Source organism: Magallana gigas, chromosome 5 (genome assembly GCF_963853765.1).
Source record: "Magallana gigas chromosome 5, xbMagGiga1.1, whole genome shotgun sequence".
NCBI classification, from domain to species: domain Eukaryota; kingdom Metazoa; phylum Mollusca; class Bivalvia; order Ostreida; family Ostreidae; genus Magallana; species Magallana gigas.
The window spans coordinates 3527454-3552496 of NC_088857.1; the positions used below are offsets into that span (position 1 = coordinate 3527454).

Here is a 25043-nt window from a genome sequence, read left to right on the forward strand (position 1 = left end):
CATCTTTCCCAGGATTAAGTTTACGCGCCTCTCCGTCCACGGTCTTGTTATCATTTCTCCATTTCATGTAGAACTCTGAGACACATTTGCTCAATACCAAAAACAAAACAACAGACTGAGTAATATGTACGATGCTTTATTGTCAATCTGCAGAAGATAACGATAAGACGTGCTTGTCCGAAATAGACAGGCAAAAGATTGGGCGGTCAAGAAGGAATTTACTGTAGTATAAAAACTGGCGGGGGAGCCCAAATAGTTTACAGGGACCGCTGTGTATCCCGTAACCATGGATACGATGGGTCCCCAGAATGTCTAGATAATCGTCATTTGATGAAGTTTCATGTGTAATGATAGTGTTTGTCCTTTTGGTTTGGTTTTGGGGTTTTGTATTTTTGCTATGACTATTAAGACTATAAGACTATTAAATAAACAGTTCGCCTCCCAACCCCTCTATTCAATACTATTAAACAATTCACATTTATAGTTCTATATATAATTTTCGGTATTTTTCACTGGGCAAACAAGTGCAAATTATGAACAAAGGGCTTGTTCAGTTTCCAAACCTCGACAAACACCCGTGAACAGAGTCTGGTATACAGCGCCACTTCGCCTCTGTGACCTACACGTATTTTGAGACTGGCTGTTTTATTGGTTATTTGAAATCGATGGATCAAATAAAAAGAGCAGCAATTTGTATTTAGATGGAACACATTCTATTTAATGTGGTCTTTGTGCGGCATATGTCCACGAGTCTCTTGTTTGCTTGTATGAAATGAAACTATAGTGTCTGAATGAGATTATATATTTTGAAGGAGAACAATGAAAAATAACATTTCGCTGTGTATATATATAATATAGTAATAAACAGATATATACAAGAAACACACGCACACACGGTTGATATAGGTCTGCTTCACAAACACAACTCCCTGCTCGTGCTCCACCAACTTTTAACACAGAACACTAAACACTAGGGGAGAAGAAAAATAAATTTCACAAGAATGTCAACAGCATAGTTAAATATCAGCGTATTGCAGCAAAATCTCTAGGATTGAAAACGGGAACTGCGTCAATTTTACACAATAAAATCCTTGCCGGAATAATTCGGTATTGATACACTGGGACTTGTAGCGACTCTATTGCGGACTACTCGGTGCGCTGGAAACCATTTCTGTGCAGGCAATACATAAAAATCAAGTTGACGTGTTATATAAAGATATATATCTTGTGCAATTTAAGAAATCTCTAATAAATATGCTATATTTAGTTTTAGTCACGATAAAAAATACGGTATGGCCGTTTTGGAATTGGGTGAGTTCAGTTTAGAAGTAAGGAGTACGGAGATAGTCGAGACTTCCTGTGGATAGTCAAAACATCCGGGACCTTTAATTTGTATCACTTCAATCAGATTCCAGAGACACATTAAAATATCGACTGGATTCTACCGTTCTGTTGATCACGTCCTCTGAGAATACTGTAAGAGAATAATATCGTTTGGTTGCGTTGTACGTAGAATCAAAAAACAAAACAAGCTACTATCAACAGCTGATAGAGTTGGGAAGTTCGTTGCAAACGGTTTTGTAACCAGTACACGCTTAGATTTCTTCAAAATTAGAAACAAGGTATATAATTTTCCTAGTTATCTTGTTTTGGGGAAACGAATACATTAACCTTGGTGATTGACAATCATTGTTTTAGTAATTTCCTAAGTTTCAGCTATATGGACAACACACAAGGTGAGGAATTCACAGCACGGATACAGGAAGTGAATTAATTCAAATGTTCTCATAAGAAATGCCGACTGAATAAAAAAAATCATCACATTTCTCTAAGATTGTTCCTAACCTACACCAGGTGTCGCTTTGTCATCTGAAGCAGGACACTAGGACATTCTAACTACCACCCTTGAAATACAGTCCTACTTCCGGTTCGAAGGAGCAGGCGTGACGTAGATATCACAAGCTGAGTTACCGATATGTCTTGCGCGGTTGGAAGTCACTGAGCGGTACGACATAGCGACACGTGGCCTGGGTTACGTATTCACCGCCACCAGATTGTTAGACTTGGGGGGTGAGGTGGAGGGGGAGTAGTGACGCGCTTCCGCCGAGTTGTTCACCGCGGAGGAATTCGAGAGTTTGGTGGAGTCTGTTGTCGCCCCGTCCGCTACATGAGAGTTGTTTACCAGGTCCTCTGTAACAAATGAAAATAATTGTCAGCAAACTCACTAAAGCAAAAACACGGTCTCAAGGCTGGAGTTCTAAACACGTTTAAAACTATGGTTTCAACCATCGGTAATCTTCATCTATTGAAATACAAATTATTTTTCAACTAATCAAACTAACGCTGTATGAGTTTATATAATCATTTTTGGTTAATTGTTATATATGAGTACACGACCATTATTTTTTACCCAGATAATAAGCATGCTCTAAAATTCTTTCTGCTGGTTTTTGTCTTTAGTGAGATATCAAAGACAGAGATTATTGGTCTGCCCTTGAAGTAAAAATAATTCTCTGTATGTGTAATGAGCTATGTATTATCGTTCTTTGGAACAGTTTCTGTGTTATTTTCTGTTTCAAGGTTTGGATGAAGTTTCTCCAATTAATATATATATACCGGTATATATTGCATATCTTATAATATATTAGTATTTAATTTAGAAGCATCATGTCCATGCTAATCTATTTGTTTGCTTACTGTAATTTATTACTTTAGTTTGAGTTGTAACGAATAAGAACATAAAAGGTTATTCATAGTATGCATTTAGAATTACATAATCTTTGATTCACTAAATCAAACATTGAATAACATGTGATAAATTTTAAAAGATTTGTTAATCCCATTAATCCGATTAATGCTTATAAACTGCTGATCGCTTTCAATAATATTTACAGTCACTTATAGAAGTCTATAGCTATCCTTGCAAGTCGCTTTATTTGTTTACAAAGTGTACTGCACAGAAGTAAATAATGCAACCAAACGATAATAGAGTAAAAATAGTCTTTGCGTATTTTGCATTTGAAATGTACATGTATTTTAAGGCAAAAATAAAAGCAACTTCACAAACGTTGAAAACATATTTATATATTCTATACATGTACATTAAGTTTTTTTCCTAAATTAGTATGTAATTAAGAAGCATCGCGTCCATGCTTATCTATTTATTTATTACTTTAGATTACTTTTTTTTTTCGTTCAAATAGGCATCAGCAAGGGTTTATTCTTTCAACCCAAGATGCGGCAACTATTAGTCAATTACCAATTAATTAATTAATATGGTTACATAACATGGCTACTGAGCCGTGAAGCTTGGACTTGGTGTGTACCAAGTCATTTGATATCAGCAAAAATCCATAGTTCGAGGTGTGAAGCATGTACATGTACTAATGAAAGGTAATTCTGACAGGATAGTACCACGAGAATTACATCATCAAACACCACCGAATGCTACTCACTCTTGTCCTGGTTTATCGAGGTGGATGTGGTGACATTACTTGTGACAGAGTTGGTGGTGACCCCCAGGCTGGCGGTGGTGGCTGTCACAGAGTTACTGCTCCCCACGGGGGTACTGTTTAGGTTGGCGTTAGGTGCCATGATAAGACTGGTGATCCCAGCGGCATCTGTCAAACAGAGCAAGAGGAAAGGTCAATAAACATATGTATCAGTATCGGCCATGCTATATGTTGTTTAACACCTAGTAAGTGGGACAATGATGTGTTTGGTCATTGTCGTCTCTGCACAGTAGTTAATGAAATTCAACCATTGTAAACAAACAGAAACAATCTGTGTGCATGTTTCTTTGAATTTCATCATTTTAATTATGGCTTTGACATGTATTTGACTATAAATTGTTATTTCATTTGAGAGATTATTTTACAACATCCTAATGGTAGCAAATGGCTAGAGAGTAATATAATGAAAAGTGCTTCTTTTTTCTCTATTAAAAAAATCCGATAAAATGATTTACTCTGACATTAGGGAAGATGCTTCAGATTTTGCTGATCTTCTCATCTTCAAAACAAAGAGATAAAGCAGCTATACTTGAATGTTAATTAAACCCAGCAAGAGGATGGCAGTCGCTGGTTGCTTCCTTACCAATTCTTGTTGATCGTTGCAATATTCTTAAAACTGTGAGTGAAGTAAAGCCTTGATATTTACAGAAAAGCGAGGAGAAATGTGAGACGACGCTCGTTTAGCATGTCTCCATGCATTTCAAGCATGGCTTGTTTTTTGTGCGTGTTTGTACGAAGTGACTATTATTTACCAGTATTCTCTCTCCAGAAATCGAACATTCCAATCTCTGCCACACTAACGACAACATGCAACTCTATCATGGATGGTGATATTGATTTTAAGTAAAGTTAGAATAATGCTTTAAAAGGCCGTAACTACAGAACTACACAGACTAAAAAAACAAGCTAGAAGCAGCCTCAAGCAGGCTAACACTTGGTTGGTTCTGCAAAGCATTGGCAAACACAGTAAAACGTGAAGATTATATCAAAATTTGTTCACTTCTTAAAACCGACAGTCGTAACGTCAGGGGTACTTGTAAAAATATCGCAATTTTGTTGCGGTTCTTGGAAACAAAAGGGGGAAAATTTGAAATAAAATAATGACGACATTAAGCCACAAAATTCCTCCAAATACAAACCCGATGGCTTAATTTCGGTAACTTTAAGAGGGGTTCCGGGGTTTGAACTTATTTCCACAAGGCGGGGTGGGCTCTTGTCTACCACATTGGATTGGGGTCGGGATCGAGGTACCGTACTGTCCTCTTTATCAGTGTGATTTATCATCAACATCGGGATCGATTCCTCTCCAGCCCGGCCTACAGAAGCAACACAAAATAGCACATATTAGCAGACGACATGCGATTAGTATGAAACTGGCAAAAGTAAACAATATGTACCATTTTCTACATGAAGGTGTTAGCGAGTACAGACACATTGCCAAGGTCTTAAATGGAAACAAGTTCAATTTTCCTTCCTATAACGAGTTAATTAACTGCAAAGGTTGCTTTCGTTCAACGTGGTTTTATGAACCAGCTCAGTCTCTAATTGCCCTCTTTTATGAGATATAATGATCCGATTTGCTTCAACGGTTAATGTTCTAGGAACATTTTTAAATGCAAGGTGGAAATTAAGCTATATGTAAGACATTATATTTAATGAGAGTGCTATTTTCTCAGTCAACACTGTAAGTTCTCCCAATCTACGATCAACCAGAAAGCTACAGAAATTCAGATGAGTCTAAATTAATTACAAAGGTTATTTTGGAGAAGAAGTATGTTTACAGATTATCTGCAGAATAAATGTTAAGCTACTCACTGATAAAACACTTGTCTACTATCCCAGTTACTACAGATCGAGAAATGGTAATATTTGTTTATATATGTCATGATGTTAGTAAATATTGCTGTCGTCATTGGCTACATAGTGAGATTAGTACTAATGCTAAGAATGTATACAATTACCGGGTGCTAATCAACATAAACATGCACATTATCACAATGATCTTTCCTCTCAGCTGTATATTGTAATAACGCAAAAACCAAACGGTTGCCCCAGTGTGTAAGGTGACGAGTATATATGCATTCATTCTGTGTAATATAGTAGCTGTTGTAATGTTATAATGTGTAAGGAACGAAAGGTTTATAAAGACTCAAACTGGTCGCCACCACACTAACCACAAACCGCAGCGTCACACAACCTCAGTCACGTGGCAACAACCAGTTGAGTCAACAGTGGTGGCGAGGGAAATAATACTGAAAGAGACGCAGACGACAGCGAATCAACGACCACTAAAAAACAGTTTTACTGTTATCGCCAATTTTCAACCACGTCGAGTTCGTGATGATGAAAAAATACCCATCCCTTCCAAAAACAAGCCATTATGTTTGCGCGGTAACAGTAATAAGAAATCGAAGGCCGAATTCTTGCTATCGTCTATGATAATGATCTTTCAGCTTATTTTCCTCCCTTGTATTGCAATCAAGAAAATTGTATCTCACGGCAAAACCATGGCATACTATACCTAAGAAATACCCGTACGGATATGCTGCGGACGAGAAAGATTTAATGCGACACATTAGCATTCTATACATTTAATAGCACTACTGGCCAATGCACACACATACACACACATTCTCTCTCTCATTTTACTAAGTCATTGTAAAAACTTTCTACAAACAATTTATCAGTTGAGTTCACTGTTTGAATTATTCATTGATATTAGTAGATCTATATACACAAGTGATGGAGACTCCATAGAAGCGTGTCATAAGGCTCTCAATACATTAGACATCTAAACATCAGTCATGATACAGATAGATACAAATAGATGTTTTCTAATCTATCTTGCGTTAGTAGGCATGCAATGTGAGAGTTGTTGAATTGTCGGCATGCAGTATGGTCACTATGCTACACAGGCGGTAGCCCAAAGGTAACACCTCATAGGCGTCGGAACCGGGGGGCTAGGGGGGGCTTAGCCCCCCCACTTTTTTTGCAAAGTTATACCTAACCATTAGAAACATAGCATGGTAGAGGGTTCAGCCCCCCACTTTTTCTCGCAGGAAAGAATATTGTTCCTAAATTTACCTTGAAAGATTGATAAGTTGGATTCAGAAGCATACTAGCCCCCCCCCCCCCCCCCCCACGGATTAGGAATTTCATGAAAATGAAAAAAAATTGGGTAAGTAAATTTTTTTTTTATTGTGGAAGTATAGCCCCCCCCCCCCCCCCCCCCACGGATTAGGATTTCCATGATTTTGGGAATTACTTTTTTCTCAATATTTCTGAGGAATAGTCTAGCCCCCCCACTTTCATTTTGCTTCCGACGCCAGTGCACCTCACCCCTGGGGTCACAGAAAAAAAGTGTAAAACTGTCCCATTCTTTGAAGAGTGATCAAAGGGTAAGGTTTTTTGTAATTCAAATCATTGTATAAATCTGCTGTTACAATGTGCGTCATTTAAGACATAATGAAGCAAAGGTTTTTGATAAGTAATTCACAGAGGCACCTGGTGTTACATTATTTGTATTACTTTAATTTTTTTAACATTTACTATTAGGTAAGAAGATATAACGCCAGGTCCCTGTGATAATAAGTGGTGCAAAAGTGAGGTTATTCTGGTTATGTCTCAAAATGGACAATTAATTTCCATGTGAAAACAATTTTTTTTTCAATCAAAAAATACTCAGATTAGCTGTTTGCAAAGGTATATGGCAATCTCTAGAAAAATCATCGGGGATTTCCCCCTAATTTTTTTTTTATCAGGAATAAGTCTTAAAGAAATAACAGGCTATAAAGATTATTTTTTACTGGGAAAATATGATTGAAAACCGGGGGTCAACTGGCGGATAGTGGTGGGTTATAAAAATAGCAATGTTACGACTGACAGGGGGGTTGTTTGGAGCAGCGTCTGACCCTCCACGACGAAGGTGATCGGGGGAGGCCGGCATCACAGGTGTAATAAGATGATCGACCAATTAGTGCAGTGCCAGTATCTCCAAGATTAGCGAAAACGGTTGTCTAGTAAGTCTCAGTCGTTTAATCAATGATCAATGCCCTCTTTCTAACACCTAGGTGATGATGGAAAAAAAACCCACAAAGACCGTGTTAAAATGCATATCTAATCATGCCAAAAATAGTCTGAAACGAAACAAGACAATTCACTTTAAATTGATTTTTTGGTTCAAATTGAAGTAAGGTTTCTCTGATATGCGTTGTGATCATAAATGCGAGTTGTTTAGATTACTTGTGCGTGGAACAACTAAGTTGACATCAATGGCAGCTGTTTGGTTAGATCGGTATAGAACTATCACAAGGACCAATCAAAGAGAAACAGGGCTGTCTCCTGCCCGAGTCTTCTGAGTGCAGCCTTATCTACCTCACAGTTACACCGAGAACGAACCGAGAACATGGAAGCCAATTAGAATAGAAAATATAAATAGATATAAAATCTAAATATTTTTCTGACTCTTTGATCAATTCTGTGTCTGCGTCAAAGAATTACGGAATCTAGGCAGAGTTGATAGAGCTGCTGGTTAACACGTCACCAATTCATAAATATTTATCAGATTTTGTGTCTAGCGTAATTCAATTTACACATTTTAGGTGCAGAGGGTCTTTATTACATCTACCAAGGGCATTATAAACTCAGGTTTGTTCCATCAAACAAGGAAAACAAGACTGAAGCATGTGGTCCATACTTCCATAGCCCAACTAGAAAAAGTGCTCACAATGTATATACTGCAGTAGAGTTGCAAGGGTTTACCAGAGACAAATATTTGTCTATCGGGAGACCTAAATCAAAGTGGTATAATGAAGTGAGATTTCCGATGAGAAGGGAGAACATGGCATCGGATAACAGCGTGTTCTGAATAGACAAAGCACAGTAAGAGTTAGTCTGTACAAATGATGTTAGTAAAGACAGGAAGTCACCTATCTACAGAAGCGCATGCGCCACACATAAATACAGATGTATACCAGTAACTTACTACGAAAGGGCATCAATTGCTGTATTGTACAACCTTGATCTTTAGAGGGGTAAGAAAACAATCAGTTAAAGTTCAAATGAAACACATCTGTAAAATGTCACACAATAGTAAAATATGAAAAAGAACGAATGCTTTAAACAAACTTCTATTTATTGCCATATATAGACGATGCTTACAAGGTATTGATTGGTGGCTTATTGTGCCTCCTTGAGATAAACCCTGCATTAATACTACTTGTGTGTTGCTCTAGAACGTCAACAAGTTTTGACAGATCTTGTTTTTGTCCAAACGTGAATCTAGATTAGGATGGTGCCACACAAAACGTTTACACATTTAATGAGCTAGCGAATGATTGTTTCACAAGGCATATTAAAGAACCAGGGTTTACAATGTTAAATGAAAATTAAACAATTAGTTTGGTAGAAAAACACCTAAACTCGATTGAAAATCTACAAAACATTCTGCTTTTCAATATTTACATTTCATTATCACAAGTTGAAATAGTATGAAGAAAAAGCATGCACGATCAAATATTTAGACATCCTATTCTACTTTGAACGAACAATTGAAATGCTGCATAAGCGATTAAAAACCGACAAGAAAAATGACATTAGAAGGAAAAAAAAGAACGACACACAACTCTAAAGCGAGTACTCACCCATTCTGTTGATCTTATGGTCCGGCTGACCCACAGGGGGATGCTTGATGGCGTTCCTGTGCCTGTTGATGGGAGGGGGACCTCCCCCGGGCCCCATGCCCTTGGGGCCCTTCGGTCGAGGCAGTTCAACCGGAAGGACCCGCCTCCTCTTCTTCGGTAGTTTGGATCGCGCCTGCGTATGAGAATAGAACAGGGCGAAGTTGCTGACTATGACGGGGACTGGGAGCGCAATAGTCAGTACCCCCAGCAGAGCACACAGCGCCCCCACAAACATACCCACGTACGTCTTTGGCGCCATGTCTCCGTACCCCACGGTTGTCATAGTAACGATAGCCCACCACAGTCCAACCGGAATGGACGTGAAATCGTTATCCGGATTATATTGAATTCGTTCCGCATAAAATATCAGAGCGGCAAAAATCACAATGCCCAACACAAGGAAAAACACTAGCAGCACGAGTTCCTTGGCACTCGCCTTGAAAGTATGAATTAGGATCTTGAGTCCGGCGGAATGCCGTGTAAGCTTACAAAGTCGCATGATACGGATGATGCTAAAGAACTCCAGAATATCATTTTCTTGTTTCAGCTTCGTCAACATAAAATCCAAATAGAATGAAAGAGTAGCTATAATATCTATTATGTTCACCGGTGCTTTCAGAAAATCTAACTTATTTGGTGCAACTATCAATCGAATTATTATTTCAAATGTAAACCAAGCATTGCTTGCACATTCAATGTAAAAGAACGCCTGATGGGGCTCTGTCTTCTTCTTCTCTAGCCGCCATGAGAGTCCGCCGTCGGAGGTGTTCGAAGTGGTATTCTTGAGCACTGGAACTCGCATCTCGGGATGTGTTTTCAAACAGAAGGATAAAATAGAAACCACGATGAAAAATACTGATACAACGGCGATGACCTACAAAGGAAGACATGTTGTATCAAATGAGTGATGCGTGGGCTGATAAAAAAGATGCAATAGTTACCATGCCTAAAATATTGCAGAAAATTTGATTTACAATTACAATATGAAAAGAATGAAAAAAAAAGTTTACATTATAACACTATATCATGATTTTATTTTTACCATTCCTGAACATTTTACATGTACCAAAACGGCAACTGTCATTGACAAAATTGGCTGCGATATTTCTAAAAAACAGTTTGATCCCTAATTATCTTAAAAGATGAAAGACAAAGGAGCAAGCGGTCTTAGTACACGGAGATTGTTCTGAAGTGGACCCCCAAAGAACCACCTCTGTTCTGATGAATTCCAAGAAATCGACAATTGTTCTCCCACTCCTGAAGATGATCAGTTTGCACCACTTGTGTGGTTTCTCCTCCCCCACCCCCAATCAAAGCTAAGAACTCATCCGTACCACATCTGTCCCCGGAATGTACAGTCATAATTTAAGAATGCCCCCACCCCTCCGGGAAATTTCAGATTCATCGAGTCTGTTTTTAGGAAAACTGTGTCACATGGAAACGCAGAAACAAGAATTCTATTACAGCTAAATAGACCTCATCGGCTTCCGCCAAAATAGTTTTGGATTAATTTGATCGGTTGATGAGTTTTGCACGCATTGTTTTCATAGAACGCAATTACTATAGAATCTTTGCGTAATTATCAACACTTTTTGTGGTTCAAGGAAAATATGTACAATCTATCAACTATTTCTAATTAGAAAAGTATGTATTTTTATTTCATCTTGTGTCTTCATCAATATATTTCTATACCCTTTAAACTCGTAATGACTTATATTTATTCCAGTCTTATTATAAAATTCATCTTCTTTTTTTTGGGGGGGGGGGGGGGGGGGGTGAGAAGTCATAAATTATAGTTTGTTTACTTCTTGATCTGTTACATTTTTGATTAACCTTTATTTTGTTTACAATAATTTCTTTATTTTTTCCCTATTGTTTACCACTTTCTCAGCACACACCAGCAGACGGCAGATCTATAAATAAGACTACTAATGGCGGAGAATAAAGCTCCGATTTCTTCCTGGACCTACGATGATTGGGTGTCAGACGATGGCTGATGATCGAGAAGATCACTCCACGGCTGTTAGGAGGAGGAATTACTGACGGAATATCATCGTTATTCATTCAGAACAGTTCTCTTCACCACACATTTCGACTTCTGTTAAAAATATCGTTCTATAAACAAACTGGCAAAAATGAACGATTTCCAGAACCCGGATCAGCCAAAGAGAAGCTTAATGCCAGAATCCTGTGTTACCCTGGAGTAATCGACCAGCCTTAATGCCTGCCTTCAATGGCATCTTCCCTGATGAAAGGGCATAAACGGTCCGAGATGGTCAGCAACCATTCCAGGGCAGCTATACAGAGACAGATTCAAACCACCTACCTACATAAATGCTATTATGAATCAATGTACCATTGAATTCTGATATTTTTCTGTTATATTTTTAACGTTTGTCGTAAATTCACGATTTATGATTCTTCTGAAATTGCTCTTATGAATTGAAATTAAATTTATAATCCCTCTGATATAAATTCTGATATTTTTTTTAAACACTTAATCTTTGTTTTATCTTTGAGAATTAATAATTGTTATTCCACAATTTTATTTCTTTTAATTACATCTTGTTTAACAGAAAAGTATGAGATTCCCATTGATAGAAATGACGTCAACGTGCAGAATAATTAACGACTTTCTACCACCCGAATCCACTAAACGTCAAAGCCAATTATTTCTTCGGAGTTAAGTATTTAACTAATTCCCCTTCCCAGAGATAAACTAGAATGTTTACTCACTCGCAGAATCTTGCATCCCGCGTGTGTAAATCGAGACAGATCTATTGTAAGGCCTGTCGACATTGTCTAAATACTTATCCACAGTTAAGTAAACGTCTACGACCCCAGTTCACCGAATAACGCCCGCCGACTCCTTATCTTTATATAGGTACACAATGTCTTACCCGTCTTACCTTGGCAGCATTGGAGGAGTAGGGCTCGTCAAAGAGGGCCCATATCTTGGGCTGGATCCTCTGCCAGCAGTTCAGCTCCCCCGCCCTGTATTCCTCCTCCCATCCAAACTTCTTCATGATGTCCTCCTCCGTCGGTTTGTCTGTGTCCAGGTCCAGCCGATCCAAGATGGCCAGCACGTCCTGAGTATCCCTGTGTTGGGTGTAGGTCATCCAGCAGCACGGCTCCACTTGGTTCGAATCCAACCCCCAGAACTCGAGTTCTTCCTCAAACAGCGGGCCACAGACATCGGTGGGGTAGTGGAGCTTCCCTGTGCGGTAGTAGTTGAGGATCTGCGCGAACACCCCAGGGTGGCGGTCGAAGAAGTACTCGTTAAGTATGGGGTCATAGTTGGCCAGCGCCTCGGTCAGTCGGGAGAGACGCGTGGCTGGAATCTTCTTTAGGGTGGCTTTATAAGTCTCATGGCGGATGCCGCCAACATTAAGAATGACCCGATTATCGTCTATCGTTGTCATGGTTTTGTAAGAACAAAAATTATTTCACTTATATTTCACGTAACAATGTTATATATATATATCATCCGAAGAATTCAAGAAATGATTAGTCAGTTGCAAACGTGTGTCACTTTCACATCGCCACCTCGGTCAGCGCTTTCTTCCTCTTACCCATGTTCCAGAGACGGCTGGAGAGGCAGTCTACAACACAGAGGTTACTCGATCAATGAAAACTTGTCAATATTTCATAAAGCTTCCAAACTTCATTTTCCTCATTATATAGAAATAGGATTATGCTATAAATTGGATTAGAATATACACAGTTGAGAATTGCTTTGTTTATACATGTTTTGCCAAAAGCTCTATGCAACATTAATGTCAAAAGCGGCACGCCTGGGGTTCAGAGACAAAACACCATCGGCCGGCTCTCTTGGCACCACTCTACCCCAGACGGACCGCTGCCGGAGCTATCCCGTAAAACACGAACAGATGACGCAAAAAAATAAAACAAATCGGATTTTTTGTCCTCGGTGTACATCGCCGAGTTATAACAACGAAGAAACCTCTCCAGACGTATTGATATCAAGTGACAAACTGAAAGTCGAACTTATTATAATACAATAGAGCAGGTGTAGACAACCTTGAGTCCTGGACTACTTTAACAGTTGTTATGATAAAGACGATAAATGTGTTATTCTCCTTAAAATATATTAAAAACATCGTCTCATTAACATGTACATGTATAAATAGAAGTGATAAAACAAAAGCATTTGAACTAATACTTGTATACTATTAGAAACAAACAAGACACGTGTATAAATAAAAGTATTTATCACAAAATCAGATGTACGTCAAACTCCTGTACAAAGTTAATACCATTGCAGATTTCAGGGGGGGGGGGGGTTAATTTTTTTTTTTAAGGGGGGGGGGGTGTTGTTATTTATTCTTGCATAAATATAATTTTTATGAACAAAAAATCGACTGTATCTTTTAAAAGAAAAGGAATTAAAAGGATGTACCGATTTAAACTAGACGTAAGCTCATTTACAACGGTAAATAATTTATGCATAATGACCGTATATTTTCTCCAAATCATTCATAATAACATAGCTTTGCTTAAACAAAAACAATACGATGGAAAGGCGTGTTATTATAAATAAAAAGAAAATATGAAGAATAGTACAGTAAGTGCATGTTTTTCGTTCGTTTGTAAGGCGTTTAACCCCGGATCACTGGATGTAGGCAAGGCTGTTGGCTTACAAGGAATGAACAATTGATGTCATTTTCTTTAATTTTTTACAATAATAGAACCATTTTAACAAGACCTTGGACTTTCGGTTGGATGGCGCGGTTTTAAGTGAAATATGCACCGACTGCGTAGTCTTAGCTCAAAAGTCAGCCAAATCTTGTTGATTTCAAAGAAATAGACAGGCCTACGTCACATCGCTGTTTCACACAACTACCCAAAGTCCAAGCTATTGTTAAAATGGTTCTAAAAGGTATCTTGGTTTACTTTCTGTTGAAATTTCAATTATTTATCTTTTTTCGGAAGGGAGAAAGATTAAATGTCTCAATAATTTCCGAACAACCCTCGTATACTTGGTATTAAATCGTACACCAAGGAAAACAAATTTGTTCAATCTGAAATACAACAAATTAAAACAAATACCGGGTATGTTCTTACATAGAATGTCAAACACGTGCATATCGATATATATTATTATTTACAAAAATATGTGCGTTTGTTTCTGATTTTCAACACAAGTGTATACTGGTATACCTTATTCTTTAAATTCCCCATCACCACTACCCTGACCCTGAAACCTAGTCCCCCCCCCCCACCCACCCACTCACTCAAACACAAATTTTCCTCATCCACAATTGCGTTTAGTTCGTGTAGTAAACAGCTAAGAACGTCTCAATGAAAATTCTACTGCAGAAAATATTCTCTTTTATATATTTGTAATCAAGCACATCCTGGTATGTGTGACGGATAAACTGCCAAATATCTGAGGCTAAGGTCTCTTCCGGTTACGCTGTTTCTTCTTCCTATGAACGTTGTTTGATCGTATTACAAGCGGTAGAGGCAAAAAGTTGACGGGAAAGACAAGGTTTTAGGACATTTGTGTGTTTCATAAGTTAATCAAACAAAAGTACCTATGTCAGAGGGTCTTCTGTGGGAACCAATCAAAGACTGATGGGGGAGGGTGGGGGGGGGGGGGGTCAGAACCCTAAACATGGGGAAAGGGGCACAGAACAGTTAAAGAATAAGGGGTGTGGGTCCATCATCCAATCAGAATCTAATAAAGTTACAAAAACTTTCCAAGTTTCTTTTTGACATTCGGAACAATTAATTACCCGGCCTTCCCATACGATGTGAGTAATATCGCTAGTACTGTATATTATCCCTTCTTATCAGCCCCTGTCGACTCCCGGACGAACTCGGTTCCTCCGATATACCGCCGCTAACTACAAAGGGATTTGTGTATCATAGAATATAAACAATTTGCGATAAGCTGACTAAATCTCCAGGAAAGATGCTGATACAAGTTGGTTAACCCACAACACCCCCCCCCCCCCCCAAACTTTTCTATTGCAATGTTAGGACAATTTCAGAGGATTACCGGATTACATTTTCTACACGTATTTGTCATATTTTGCTCACATAAAAATGTAGACTTTCATTTCGTTTTCAATCTTATTTACTGAAATATGTAAGCTATCTACGAGGAAAGTAATTGGAAAGTGGAAATTCGTCAGAATATGAAAGGTTTCGGCCGACGAAATTAAAAGAAAATATTTAAAGAAGACTGCCGCAATGCTGAGAAAGTGCTGACGAACGCCATTACAGGATCGCTTCGTCTGACGCGGGAGATGCACTCTTCAGTTTTAGATTTTTTGGAGAGTTTAGACAGCTTCCAGGCCTATTAATCTCAGCTACCTTCATTCATTAAATGTTTTGATATATAATATGTCAGCCGCTTCATTCCGTTCAGTTAAATTTGATGAAACCCTTGTTCTCTCTCGGCTGGGGAGAATTAAGATGTTGGATCCCCTTTCCAAAATTAAAATCACATTAAACCCTGTAAGCGTCTTATACGTAACCCTCTTGTTCATGCATAATAAAGATGTTTCACTTAATTATTTCAAAAGTAAAGTATATCGATTTAAGCCCTCTTGAGAGATGGTCATCGTGCATGACGTCATAGCCTTTTTTCTGACAGCAGTCTGCGATAATACGATATAATACAATTTCATCCGAGATTCAGTGAAGAAATAAATGTAAATGTTTCTAAAATGATCCGAACTTTACAATATATCTTGAATGTCTAATGTATATCATAAGATATATACTCCACGATACAGCGTAGTTTTAATCCAAAAAGAATCATGTTGACCAACATACGAGTTCGGTTTTGCACTGGTTTAACAGGTGCGCAATCAAATATCTTCAAAGTTCGTAAATGATTATAAGGCAGATAATATGAAGTAGTTATAAATCAATGACCTGTCAAATGTTATCAAGCAAATTCAAAATAATCAAAAACTCATAGGAAAATGAAACAAAATTATGTGGACGATCCTCGTTCGCTGTATACTTCAGTTACACGGAGACAGGTCAATAGCTCTGTGGAGTAAAACACCAATAAATCTACATATAAACATGAACATGTCAATCCATCTTGTGACGTCAAGGACCGGGGGATTCTGTCTATTGCTGAGGCTGCAGATGTTATCTGTGGCTGTCCGTCTCATGTAACGTACTCTTATTACGGAGAGGCCCTTATTACAGAACAGCAAACACAGATTGCTAGAATAAGATGTATCTTATTCTTAATGTAACATGGTCGTTATGTCAATCACTTGCCTCAAACAACGTGACACTCAATGTTTGAGACAGAATACTACTGTACTAGAGATATCAGGCATGTAGCATCAAAGGGGGGGGGGGCAGCCCCCCCCCCCCCTTTTCTTAAATTTACATACAAAAAATTAAATTAAGATGAAGTTGCCCCCCCCCCCCCCTCCCCACTTTTCTGACGCCATGTACAAAATTAAATTGAAAATAGGGAAATAAACAGTGAAATTGAATTTAAAAGTATAAAAGTATTGCTGCTGCAATATTTACAAGTATACAGATACAGATCGTTTATTTCTAATTCGGAGTCCAGAACAGAAAAGTACATATGACATATTATGATAATTACAAGAGAAAGACATGCCAAAGAATAGTGCAGAATGTATTAAAGTTTAACAACTATAGCAAATGACAACGTTAATTCCAACAATATTTCACTTAAAATGAGTACTATAGTATGTTATCATTGATAAATTTGCCCACAAGATTAAGAATTTCCTTGTATATGTATAAGTATATGTAAACTACCCATTATGAGGGGATGCATAAGAAGGGGGGAGGAGGGACGCTAGTTGAAATAATCTCAAAATTTCAGAAATTAGAAACAAACGTGACAACTATAAATAGAAACAGAACGGAGTAGCATTATCGACATCAGTAGGAATGGAGTTAATTTAAGCAAGGTTGTTCGGCAAAATCAATAGAGTGTTTCATCAACATGGATACCCCATTGGATCGTCTAATTAAATGTCGACGGTCTTAGGAGCAGAGGCCTATCAATTCTAATGATTTGGTTCTATTGGATAACCATGTATGATGTAAGACATCTCAGATGGAGTGTAATGTTTTGAGCGAGTACAGAATCTAATACCGGAGAATTACGATCGATAGAAGATCCGACGTCCACTCTCAAATAAATAATCTTAACGACAATACAGAAGATTTATCAGGCTTTGCGACGAGCTGGTTCCGGATTCATCTCATAGTGTAATCCAATTTCTAAAGACGTGAAGATGAGATTCATCCCAGCCAGGACTTTCATAACGAGAGCCACTTCCTCGGCTTTAACCTCCTTGAGCGTACATTTTGCAGGATCGCGAAGGTCGAAATCTGGTTCGCTTTCAAAAGCTCGGTGTTGTAGCTAACACACCTCCCGGAGACCAATAAACGTGCTGAGAGTCAACACTCGGCCATAAATCCAGGCCTCACCGAGCGATCGTCTGATAATCGATAAAACGGGCAGATTTCTGGAGAATGGCACCGCGGCCTATGTGTCTCAAGAAAAGACGGGCAACCAGAAAACCTTTTAGTGCGTGGGGACTCCTGTATATAAGGCGCGTGGGGACTTCTGTATATAGGGCGCGTGTAGTAAAAGCTTTGTGACGAATAGTGATGGGACCGTTTCGGTCTATAGTCCTTGCTACAGTCAACAACCTTCATTATGGATAACGCTGTTGCTTGTTTGTAGGAATAAAAATCAGCTTTATATATATTTTTAATTTAGTACTTTCTTTGATGTCACTGATTTCTTTCAGACGTTTTCATTTGGTCATCAACATTCTATTGATGGCATAGATAGGGTGTTCGAGGTTTTCTAAAAACTTTTTCCAGAGTTTTTAACCTATCAGGACTCATTTCCAAGTTTTGAGCAGTAGAGTAATTATAATCACACTCGTTAAACCAATTACTATAACTGTCTTTAATCCGAGGTGCGGAAATGACTAACGTGTTGCTATTTTTAGACAAATTGTAAGCGCGTGAAGTGTGCTCCGTTAGACCTAGGAATGCTTTTTATCTACAAAGCCATAAGGTTCTTGTTGTACAAGATTAGATTTCTGAAATGTTTATACATGTTCCAACTCCATATATCCAATCTCCAAGAGGGCTCCCGAATGCTAGTTACAGGTTTCCGAATTCCTGAATTAGCATATTACGGAACTAACACATGTGGATTGCTAGCTGTTTCTCTATTTGAAATGAAATCTAACGTCCGTGTTAAAAAAAAGTACAGATATATCTCAATGTAGGTTCCCAAACTCCAACAGAGAGTCTAGCTCTATAGCATACCAGCTATACGATGTGTATGAATGAAAGCATGTACACGAGGGTTATCTATGCGAGATAGTATTCTGATACGATTAGTTTCCATTACCAGGGCGGATCAAAGATTTCAAGATAAGAATCGTGTTCGATTCCGCCGCGCGTCTGTTACCAGCGTCACAAGAGTGTTCGCGGCCTATTAACTGCAAGAAGGGACAAGCCGCGACAAGCATCAATTTGTTTTCCTGCTGCTTCCAAAAACACACAAAGAATGTAGATTCGATAAATTAATTAGCAGCATACTACTCTTTACACAATTTATTTCGAAAGATCCGGGCTCCAGCTAGCCCTACGTCAGCAGATTAAAGGTAATCACAGGTGTAACGAGGTGTGCAATAAATAGTTTGACATTGTAGTTATATTTCTATCCAAAAAATAGTTGTATCTAGCTAAAAAGAATAATGAAATTATCTTTCTAAAAAAATCTTTGTTTCATTCTATTGAGGACTAAGGGTAACGATTATATCGCATTAGCCAGATCCATTTTATTATTCTGATGATGAACTTTTTCATAATTAAACTCTTATGTTCCCTGACAGTATGCCGTAACACCAATATATCCCATTGTTAACTCAGACTTTCTTATTCATAAGTACACAGAGAGAAGTGAGGCGCGTTTACCCACCGACACGACTACACTATATAGATAGATCAATGTTTATCCGGGAAACTCAGCGCGATCTTTTCCTCGCTAAGCCTCCGGGGACAACGGTTTGTTCAGAAGGTGTAAATGTTGTAACAAAAATCTTTTCAAACAAATACCAATCAATCACTTTCTAGGCATTAGTTTTTTAATGCACCGCTGTCGTGGATTGACAAGAGGTGGCGCTATACGGCCTCGAATAACAATTAAGTTTTTCATTTGCAGTGAAGTAAAAATTGCCGGATAAATTATTCACAGCAAAAGAGATTAAAAATTAGCATCGATTTCCAAATCACATAAGGTGCACATATTGTTTGACAAATGGCTATAATAAAATACTTTAAATATCTTGTAAAAACGATCAATGCCTTGGCAATTCGTTAACCGATCCGGTTTCCAAAAATATCCATGTTCGGTGTTAGTTTTCTATCAAAAGTAATACAATCACAGATGGCGGTCTCCAATAACATACCTGTCCCGATCCTGGCTACTCAAGGGTAGGCGGATCAACCGGCAGTTGATTGGTTCCAATAAAACAATGCTACTTATTTCATAAACTGGCCTTTTCAAAGACTTTGGATGAAATCTGGATTTAGAAAGAAACAGAAAACAATCGCTGGATTGTTTCTTAGTTCATGGCCGGGGATGGTGGCGTGAAATTAGATCACCTACCAAGATTCCTAGTATTTATAAATGTTCTACCCTACATACTGGCTAACCTTTCACTTTTACAGGAGCCAAAAACCCCTCTATCTTCAATTCTTATCACAAAATGAATATGTTACAAGTCAAAGTTGTATGCTTATTCTATTATTTCCTTCCTGTCAATTTCTACTAAAATAAAAAAAAAAAACCCATAAATATTTAATACCTTTAACATAACTAGAGTACATTTATTAATTTATTATTTAATAACAATCTGTATTGAAATATTCTTACTTATCCCCTCGCATCCTCTAAATGAGATATAAGGCTTACTTTTGAAACAATGACTCAACTTGTCCTTCCTAAGTCTGTCATGCCATGATCTGTAAATGTATACTGTCGCGTGACATACAGTTAGTGAGTTTACGTAATATTATTCCATCAAAACTCTGATTTACCTGTGTAAATCTTTATATGTATTGTATTTATCTAGTGTTTGTTACCTTTGTTATTTTTGTCTCTGATTTTAAATATATCGTCATTACTCAATTCTCTTCGTTTTTATGTCATGCAGTACAGCTGTGACACAGCTCACAATACACGGCCTTTTATGACCCGAGACCCTATTCTAATCAAGATAACTCCTACATTACGGTACAACATCCCTCTAAGATGAACGATAACTCTTAAAAGGGTACTTTACAACATGAGTTATATCACTGTGTTAAAAAAGTGTTAATATTTTGATTACAATTTATACTATTATATGAAAATAATAGATATTTTATAATACTAGTGGGAAATTTCACCTAAAATAGTGCACCTTGAAAGAATACTTTCTATCTCATAAAACAGAGGGCAAATAGCAATTTGAAATTGATTTGTCTTTTAATCCATGTCCAGTATTCATTCGTTTTCCCTCGTCTGCCTCAACCTGATACCATCCTTTATACCTCAGATACAAAGTATACCATCCTTTATACCTCAGATACAAAGTATACCATCCTTTATACCTCAGATACAAAGTATACCATCCTTTATACCTCAGATACAAAGTATACCATCCTTTATACCTCAGATACAAAGAATCGCTAAGTGATTCCACTACCCAGTAATTCCTGGTTTTAAGTAGTAAAGGGAACTGTGATGAACGATTCCATTTCATGTACACGCATACAAGAGATTTAGATCATTCTATAACTAATGACCACAATAGCACACCTTTGCTTTTATCACAATCAATCGCCTTAAGAGAAACATTTGTCCATCACTTGAAGGTTTATACTGAATTGTACGCACGCTCATAATACCATGCTGCCGATTTTTTCTCACTTGGTAAGGCTCGAGTTTTTATTCTTCTCGCCATGATGATTAGGGTATTTTTAAAAACAATTTTCATATCATTCATACATATAAAAAATTAATTGCATTCACAGGAATGTTAATGAAATAGGTTTCGGCGTCATAAAAATATTAACACGTGACGAGGACTGTTAACAGAAGCAGGCGATGTTTACATTGTGTTCCGCGAGATAATCACATGGGTACGGACCATTCATAACTACCCACTTTCTCTCACTCTCAGCCGTGAAAAATATCTATCTGGCCTCAATGGCGAGTCACCGATCTTATCAATCGTAAACAACGGCAGGGAACCGCTTCACCAGATTTCCTGTATATTGTAAATTGTAGAATTGCGGTATTTGTTGATGCTTTTTCAATTTCTCAATTTTAATAAAAAATTATATCAGTATGACATTCATACATCTCAGGCACAAATCTCATCATCTATTCATTCTTTCAGGGTCAAAATATATAACTCTCTCTCTCTCTCTCTCTCTCTCTCTCTCTCTCTCTCTCTCTCTCTCTCTCGTTCACGTCGTCCCCGGCACATTGCACCTTCTGTGTCGGTAAGGCATAAAAGTCATCACAAGACAATGAATAATTAATTGGAACAAAATAGATGGCGGAATATGATCGCCAATTAAACACACGATTCAAACCGAGACAAATTCTGTGAAGCTGCCATTCTTATAAAAGCTTTGGAAAATCAAGCCTCTAGCAGCAACAACATACCATATAAAAATATACATATTTAAGAATGAGACATGTTTTTGCGTTTTCTTGTCGTGGATACAAAGTTTATTGACAGTTGAGAATCTCGACCCAAACTCCGAGAGAAGGACGAATCAATCTGGATCAATATATGTTAATGTTTCACTTGAAGCCCTCAGATTTGTGTAGACCCAAGACCCCGCGAGCGATTCTAGCTTTCCAGAAGGGAACGTTCTTATATTAAACAGATGGATCCGGCACGGGGGTCTAACGAACAACAGAGATATAATACGGCGAGAAATTCATAATTTCATCTCCCTGTTTTACAAGCATCCATCGACCCTTCTTCCGGCTTGTCGAGAAAATTCCCGACCGGCGGAGAGAGAGAATCGTAAAGAACAAGGCAAGCTAATAGAGTCAAACACCCTACCTGTCCGGGTCAAATCGGTGTTCAGAATGAAATAAATCCATGACTGCTTCTATAACGAACACTACTAGTCCTGGTACAGCGCCTGTATGGGGAGAGGAGTTTATAACGCTCGGAGATCCTCGACTTTTCAGCAGCAGGCCGTGTTAGCGAGTTTCTGTAGACGAAATATTGATTGCGGGCGATTCCATTAGCAAGAGCGCGGAGAGCGAGAGAGAACTGAGAGCTTGCTCACTGGATCCCCAACACAGCGAAATATTGATACCATTAACATACAAGTTTTACTTTTATTGAATTTCCATTTATTTTATTTTATTTGAAGGAGGGGGGGGGGGGGGATATCGGCCTTTCATGAACGATTCACTAAAACAATATTTACCATTGGTCTCTCGATACTGTCTTTATCGATCTACTAGTGGACATAGGCATGTTCTGAGTACTCAAACAAAATAACCGAAATTGATGTTAAAGAACATTTATCAATTCTCAATATAGATTTTTTTCTTTGATGATAACAATCGCTACAATTTTTGCTCGTAAAAAGTTTTATACAATAATGGTTCCTACGGACTTCTTTACTGGCGAGCCAGATGTTAGTAAGTCCTTTCAAACAGTTTAAAGAAATCGATGTATCGATCCCAAACACCCACCATTCAACACACAATAGTACTTGAGAGAATTGTTGAAGGGCATTTGGTATCTAAAGAGTTCTTAATTAAGTTGCCCATGAATGTTAAGCCGGCCGATCGACCGGGGAAAGACAACGTCCGCGCTATAGCGAGCCGTCGCGTGTCGCCGCCCTGAGCCACAGAGAGAGAGAGAGGAGAAAGAGAGAGAGAGATAGGATATTATATCAATCCGTTAAAATAAATATGATAGAGAGTGAGATAAAGACCTGTTTACTTTTTTGGAGAGAAAAAAATGGGGGAAAGTATGTCGTTTAATTTCAGAGGTTTATTTTTTCAATAATCTAGTGAATGGGGAGGGGTGGCGAACGATAACCCTCTGATAATTTTTGTGGGAAATGTTCTAACATATTTTAGATACAGAACTTCTCGGCTTTGTCTAAACAACACAGATATATTTCATTTACGAATAAATATCCGTCACAAAGTCCAAAAAATCTAACGATCCCCTAGCAACTCCTAGCGACCCGTAGTACCTGTATCAGAAACGGCGGGCGTTTACTTCTGGTCGCGATAATTTTGCTTGGGAATACTGTACAGGGAAGTTCTTCATAAAACAATCTCTCTGGTATCAGGACTTCTCCAAATGTTCGAAACCCGTTTTTTTTTACTTAGTCTATCAAATCGAAGTGTTGTAATTGACCAGTAAACATTCGTACAATAAAGGCAGTCTATCAATCTTCTATCATTAAGCACATACTTAAGATAAATGAATTTTGGGAGTACATTTCAAAAATATTTTGAAAATTTTCTTAATTAATGTTCTCGTTGGATTTTATCTACCAAATTGAAATAAACAATTATTGTTTTTTAAAATTATCTGTGAGGTTTTAAGCAAAAAAAAAAAAAAAACCCCAAAACCCCCCAAAAAACATACCAGTAAACACATGACTGGTTTTTATCAGTTTTTGCCTTTTATTTTATTTGACTTCATTTATTGTATTTTTGGAAGGGAGGGAAATTCAAATAGTCCTGTACTTGCATGTCGGTTAACCCGTTAGTTGTCTTTAAGTTGTATTATCGACGATCACCGTGAGCGTTTCTTGTCTACAGAGGCTATTGAAGTTATCACGCAAAATACTGCCGAGTTCGCACGCACGTGTAAAAGTAATCTTTCACAATTTGTTGTCGCGAGATCGAGGTAGTTCCGGTACGGGTACTTTGTCATTTCCGGTCAAGGAATTACCCTAAGAGAATAACAGACGAGAGTTGAAACAAAAATGATCGATTGCATCGCAGATGCTTCGGCAGAAAACTGAAGGTGTTCTCATTCCACCTGAAGCATTGTTTCCACTTCTAACAATTCATCAACAGTGTGACGAGTCGTTATGGCTTGCACTCTTCCCTGGGCAGCCATGTTCTGCAAACTTCTGTATCTCTGACAAACACAAAACCGGACAGGCAAACAGACAAACAAAGGACAGACGCACAGGCAGATGGACAAACAGACAAACAAAGGACAGACGCACAGGCAGATGGACAAACTGACGAACAAAGGACAAACAGACAGATAAAAGACAGACGGACAGATGGACAGCCATGCAGACAAAGGACAGACGGATGGACATACACGTGATGGTTACAAAACCCTTAGATATGGGCAGCTGGGATTATATTCGTTTTTTATTTTGCAATTCTGTACCTATATATTATCACATAATCGTTTGCCGGAAATCGATAATGAGCCTTAAATATTTAGTAATTCAATTACAAAAAGTCATTGCTGTTGAATTTCTGCAATCAATACTAACTTGGAAGTCATCACTGGTGACATAAGGCAACTTTAGTTCCTGATCCTTAGCACGAGATATACGGTAGATAGCCTCGTCTAGCTGATATGGATTTACATTCCTTTTTCGAAAATAAAACGTGCAATCGTGTGGAAAAAGCAGCACACACTTCAGAAAGTACTTCATGCCTCAGTGCCCCTGTGCGTCCCCGAGGGGCCCGATCCTCCGCTCTCCTAGCGCTGTGATTGGACGAGGAAATTCCTTCCAGAAGTGAGCTGAGTGTGACCTGTGATTTAGGTTCATC

General features: G+C 38.2%; 1 protein-coding gene across 10 annotated transcripts; it reads right to left on the minus strand.

The window, feature by feature from the left end:
- Positions 1–120: 120 nt before the first annotated feature.
- LOC105338357 (potassium voltage-gated channel protein Shaw) lies at positions 121–25043 on the minus strand. 10 transcript variants are annotated; one of them, XM_034450963.2, is made up of 8 exons: positions 24761–25043; positions 12094–12795; positions 9155–10067; positions 8497–8535; positions 6034–6057; positions 4652–4828; positions 3456–3620; positions 121–2190 (listed from the first exon to the last, which is right to left on the minus strand). In XM_034450963.2, exons 2-8 carry the CDS (start codon positions 12613–12615, stop codon positions 2033–2035), a joined length of 1998 nt encoding a protein of 665 aa, XP_034306854.1. In that variant the 5' UTR covers positions 12616–12795; positions 24761–25043; the 3' UTR covers positions 121–2032. The 10 variants fall into 10 exon arrangements, with proteins under 10 accessions (XP_034306854.1, XP_011441731.1, XP_011441733.1 ...); XM_011443429.4 differs by lacking the exon at positions 24761–25043 and adding an exon at positions 22327–22508; XM_011443431.4 differs by lacking the exon at positions 24761–25043 and adding an exon at positions 22327–22507 and having other exon boundaries at positions 12103–12795.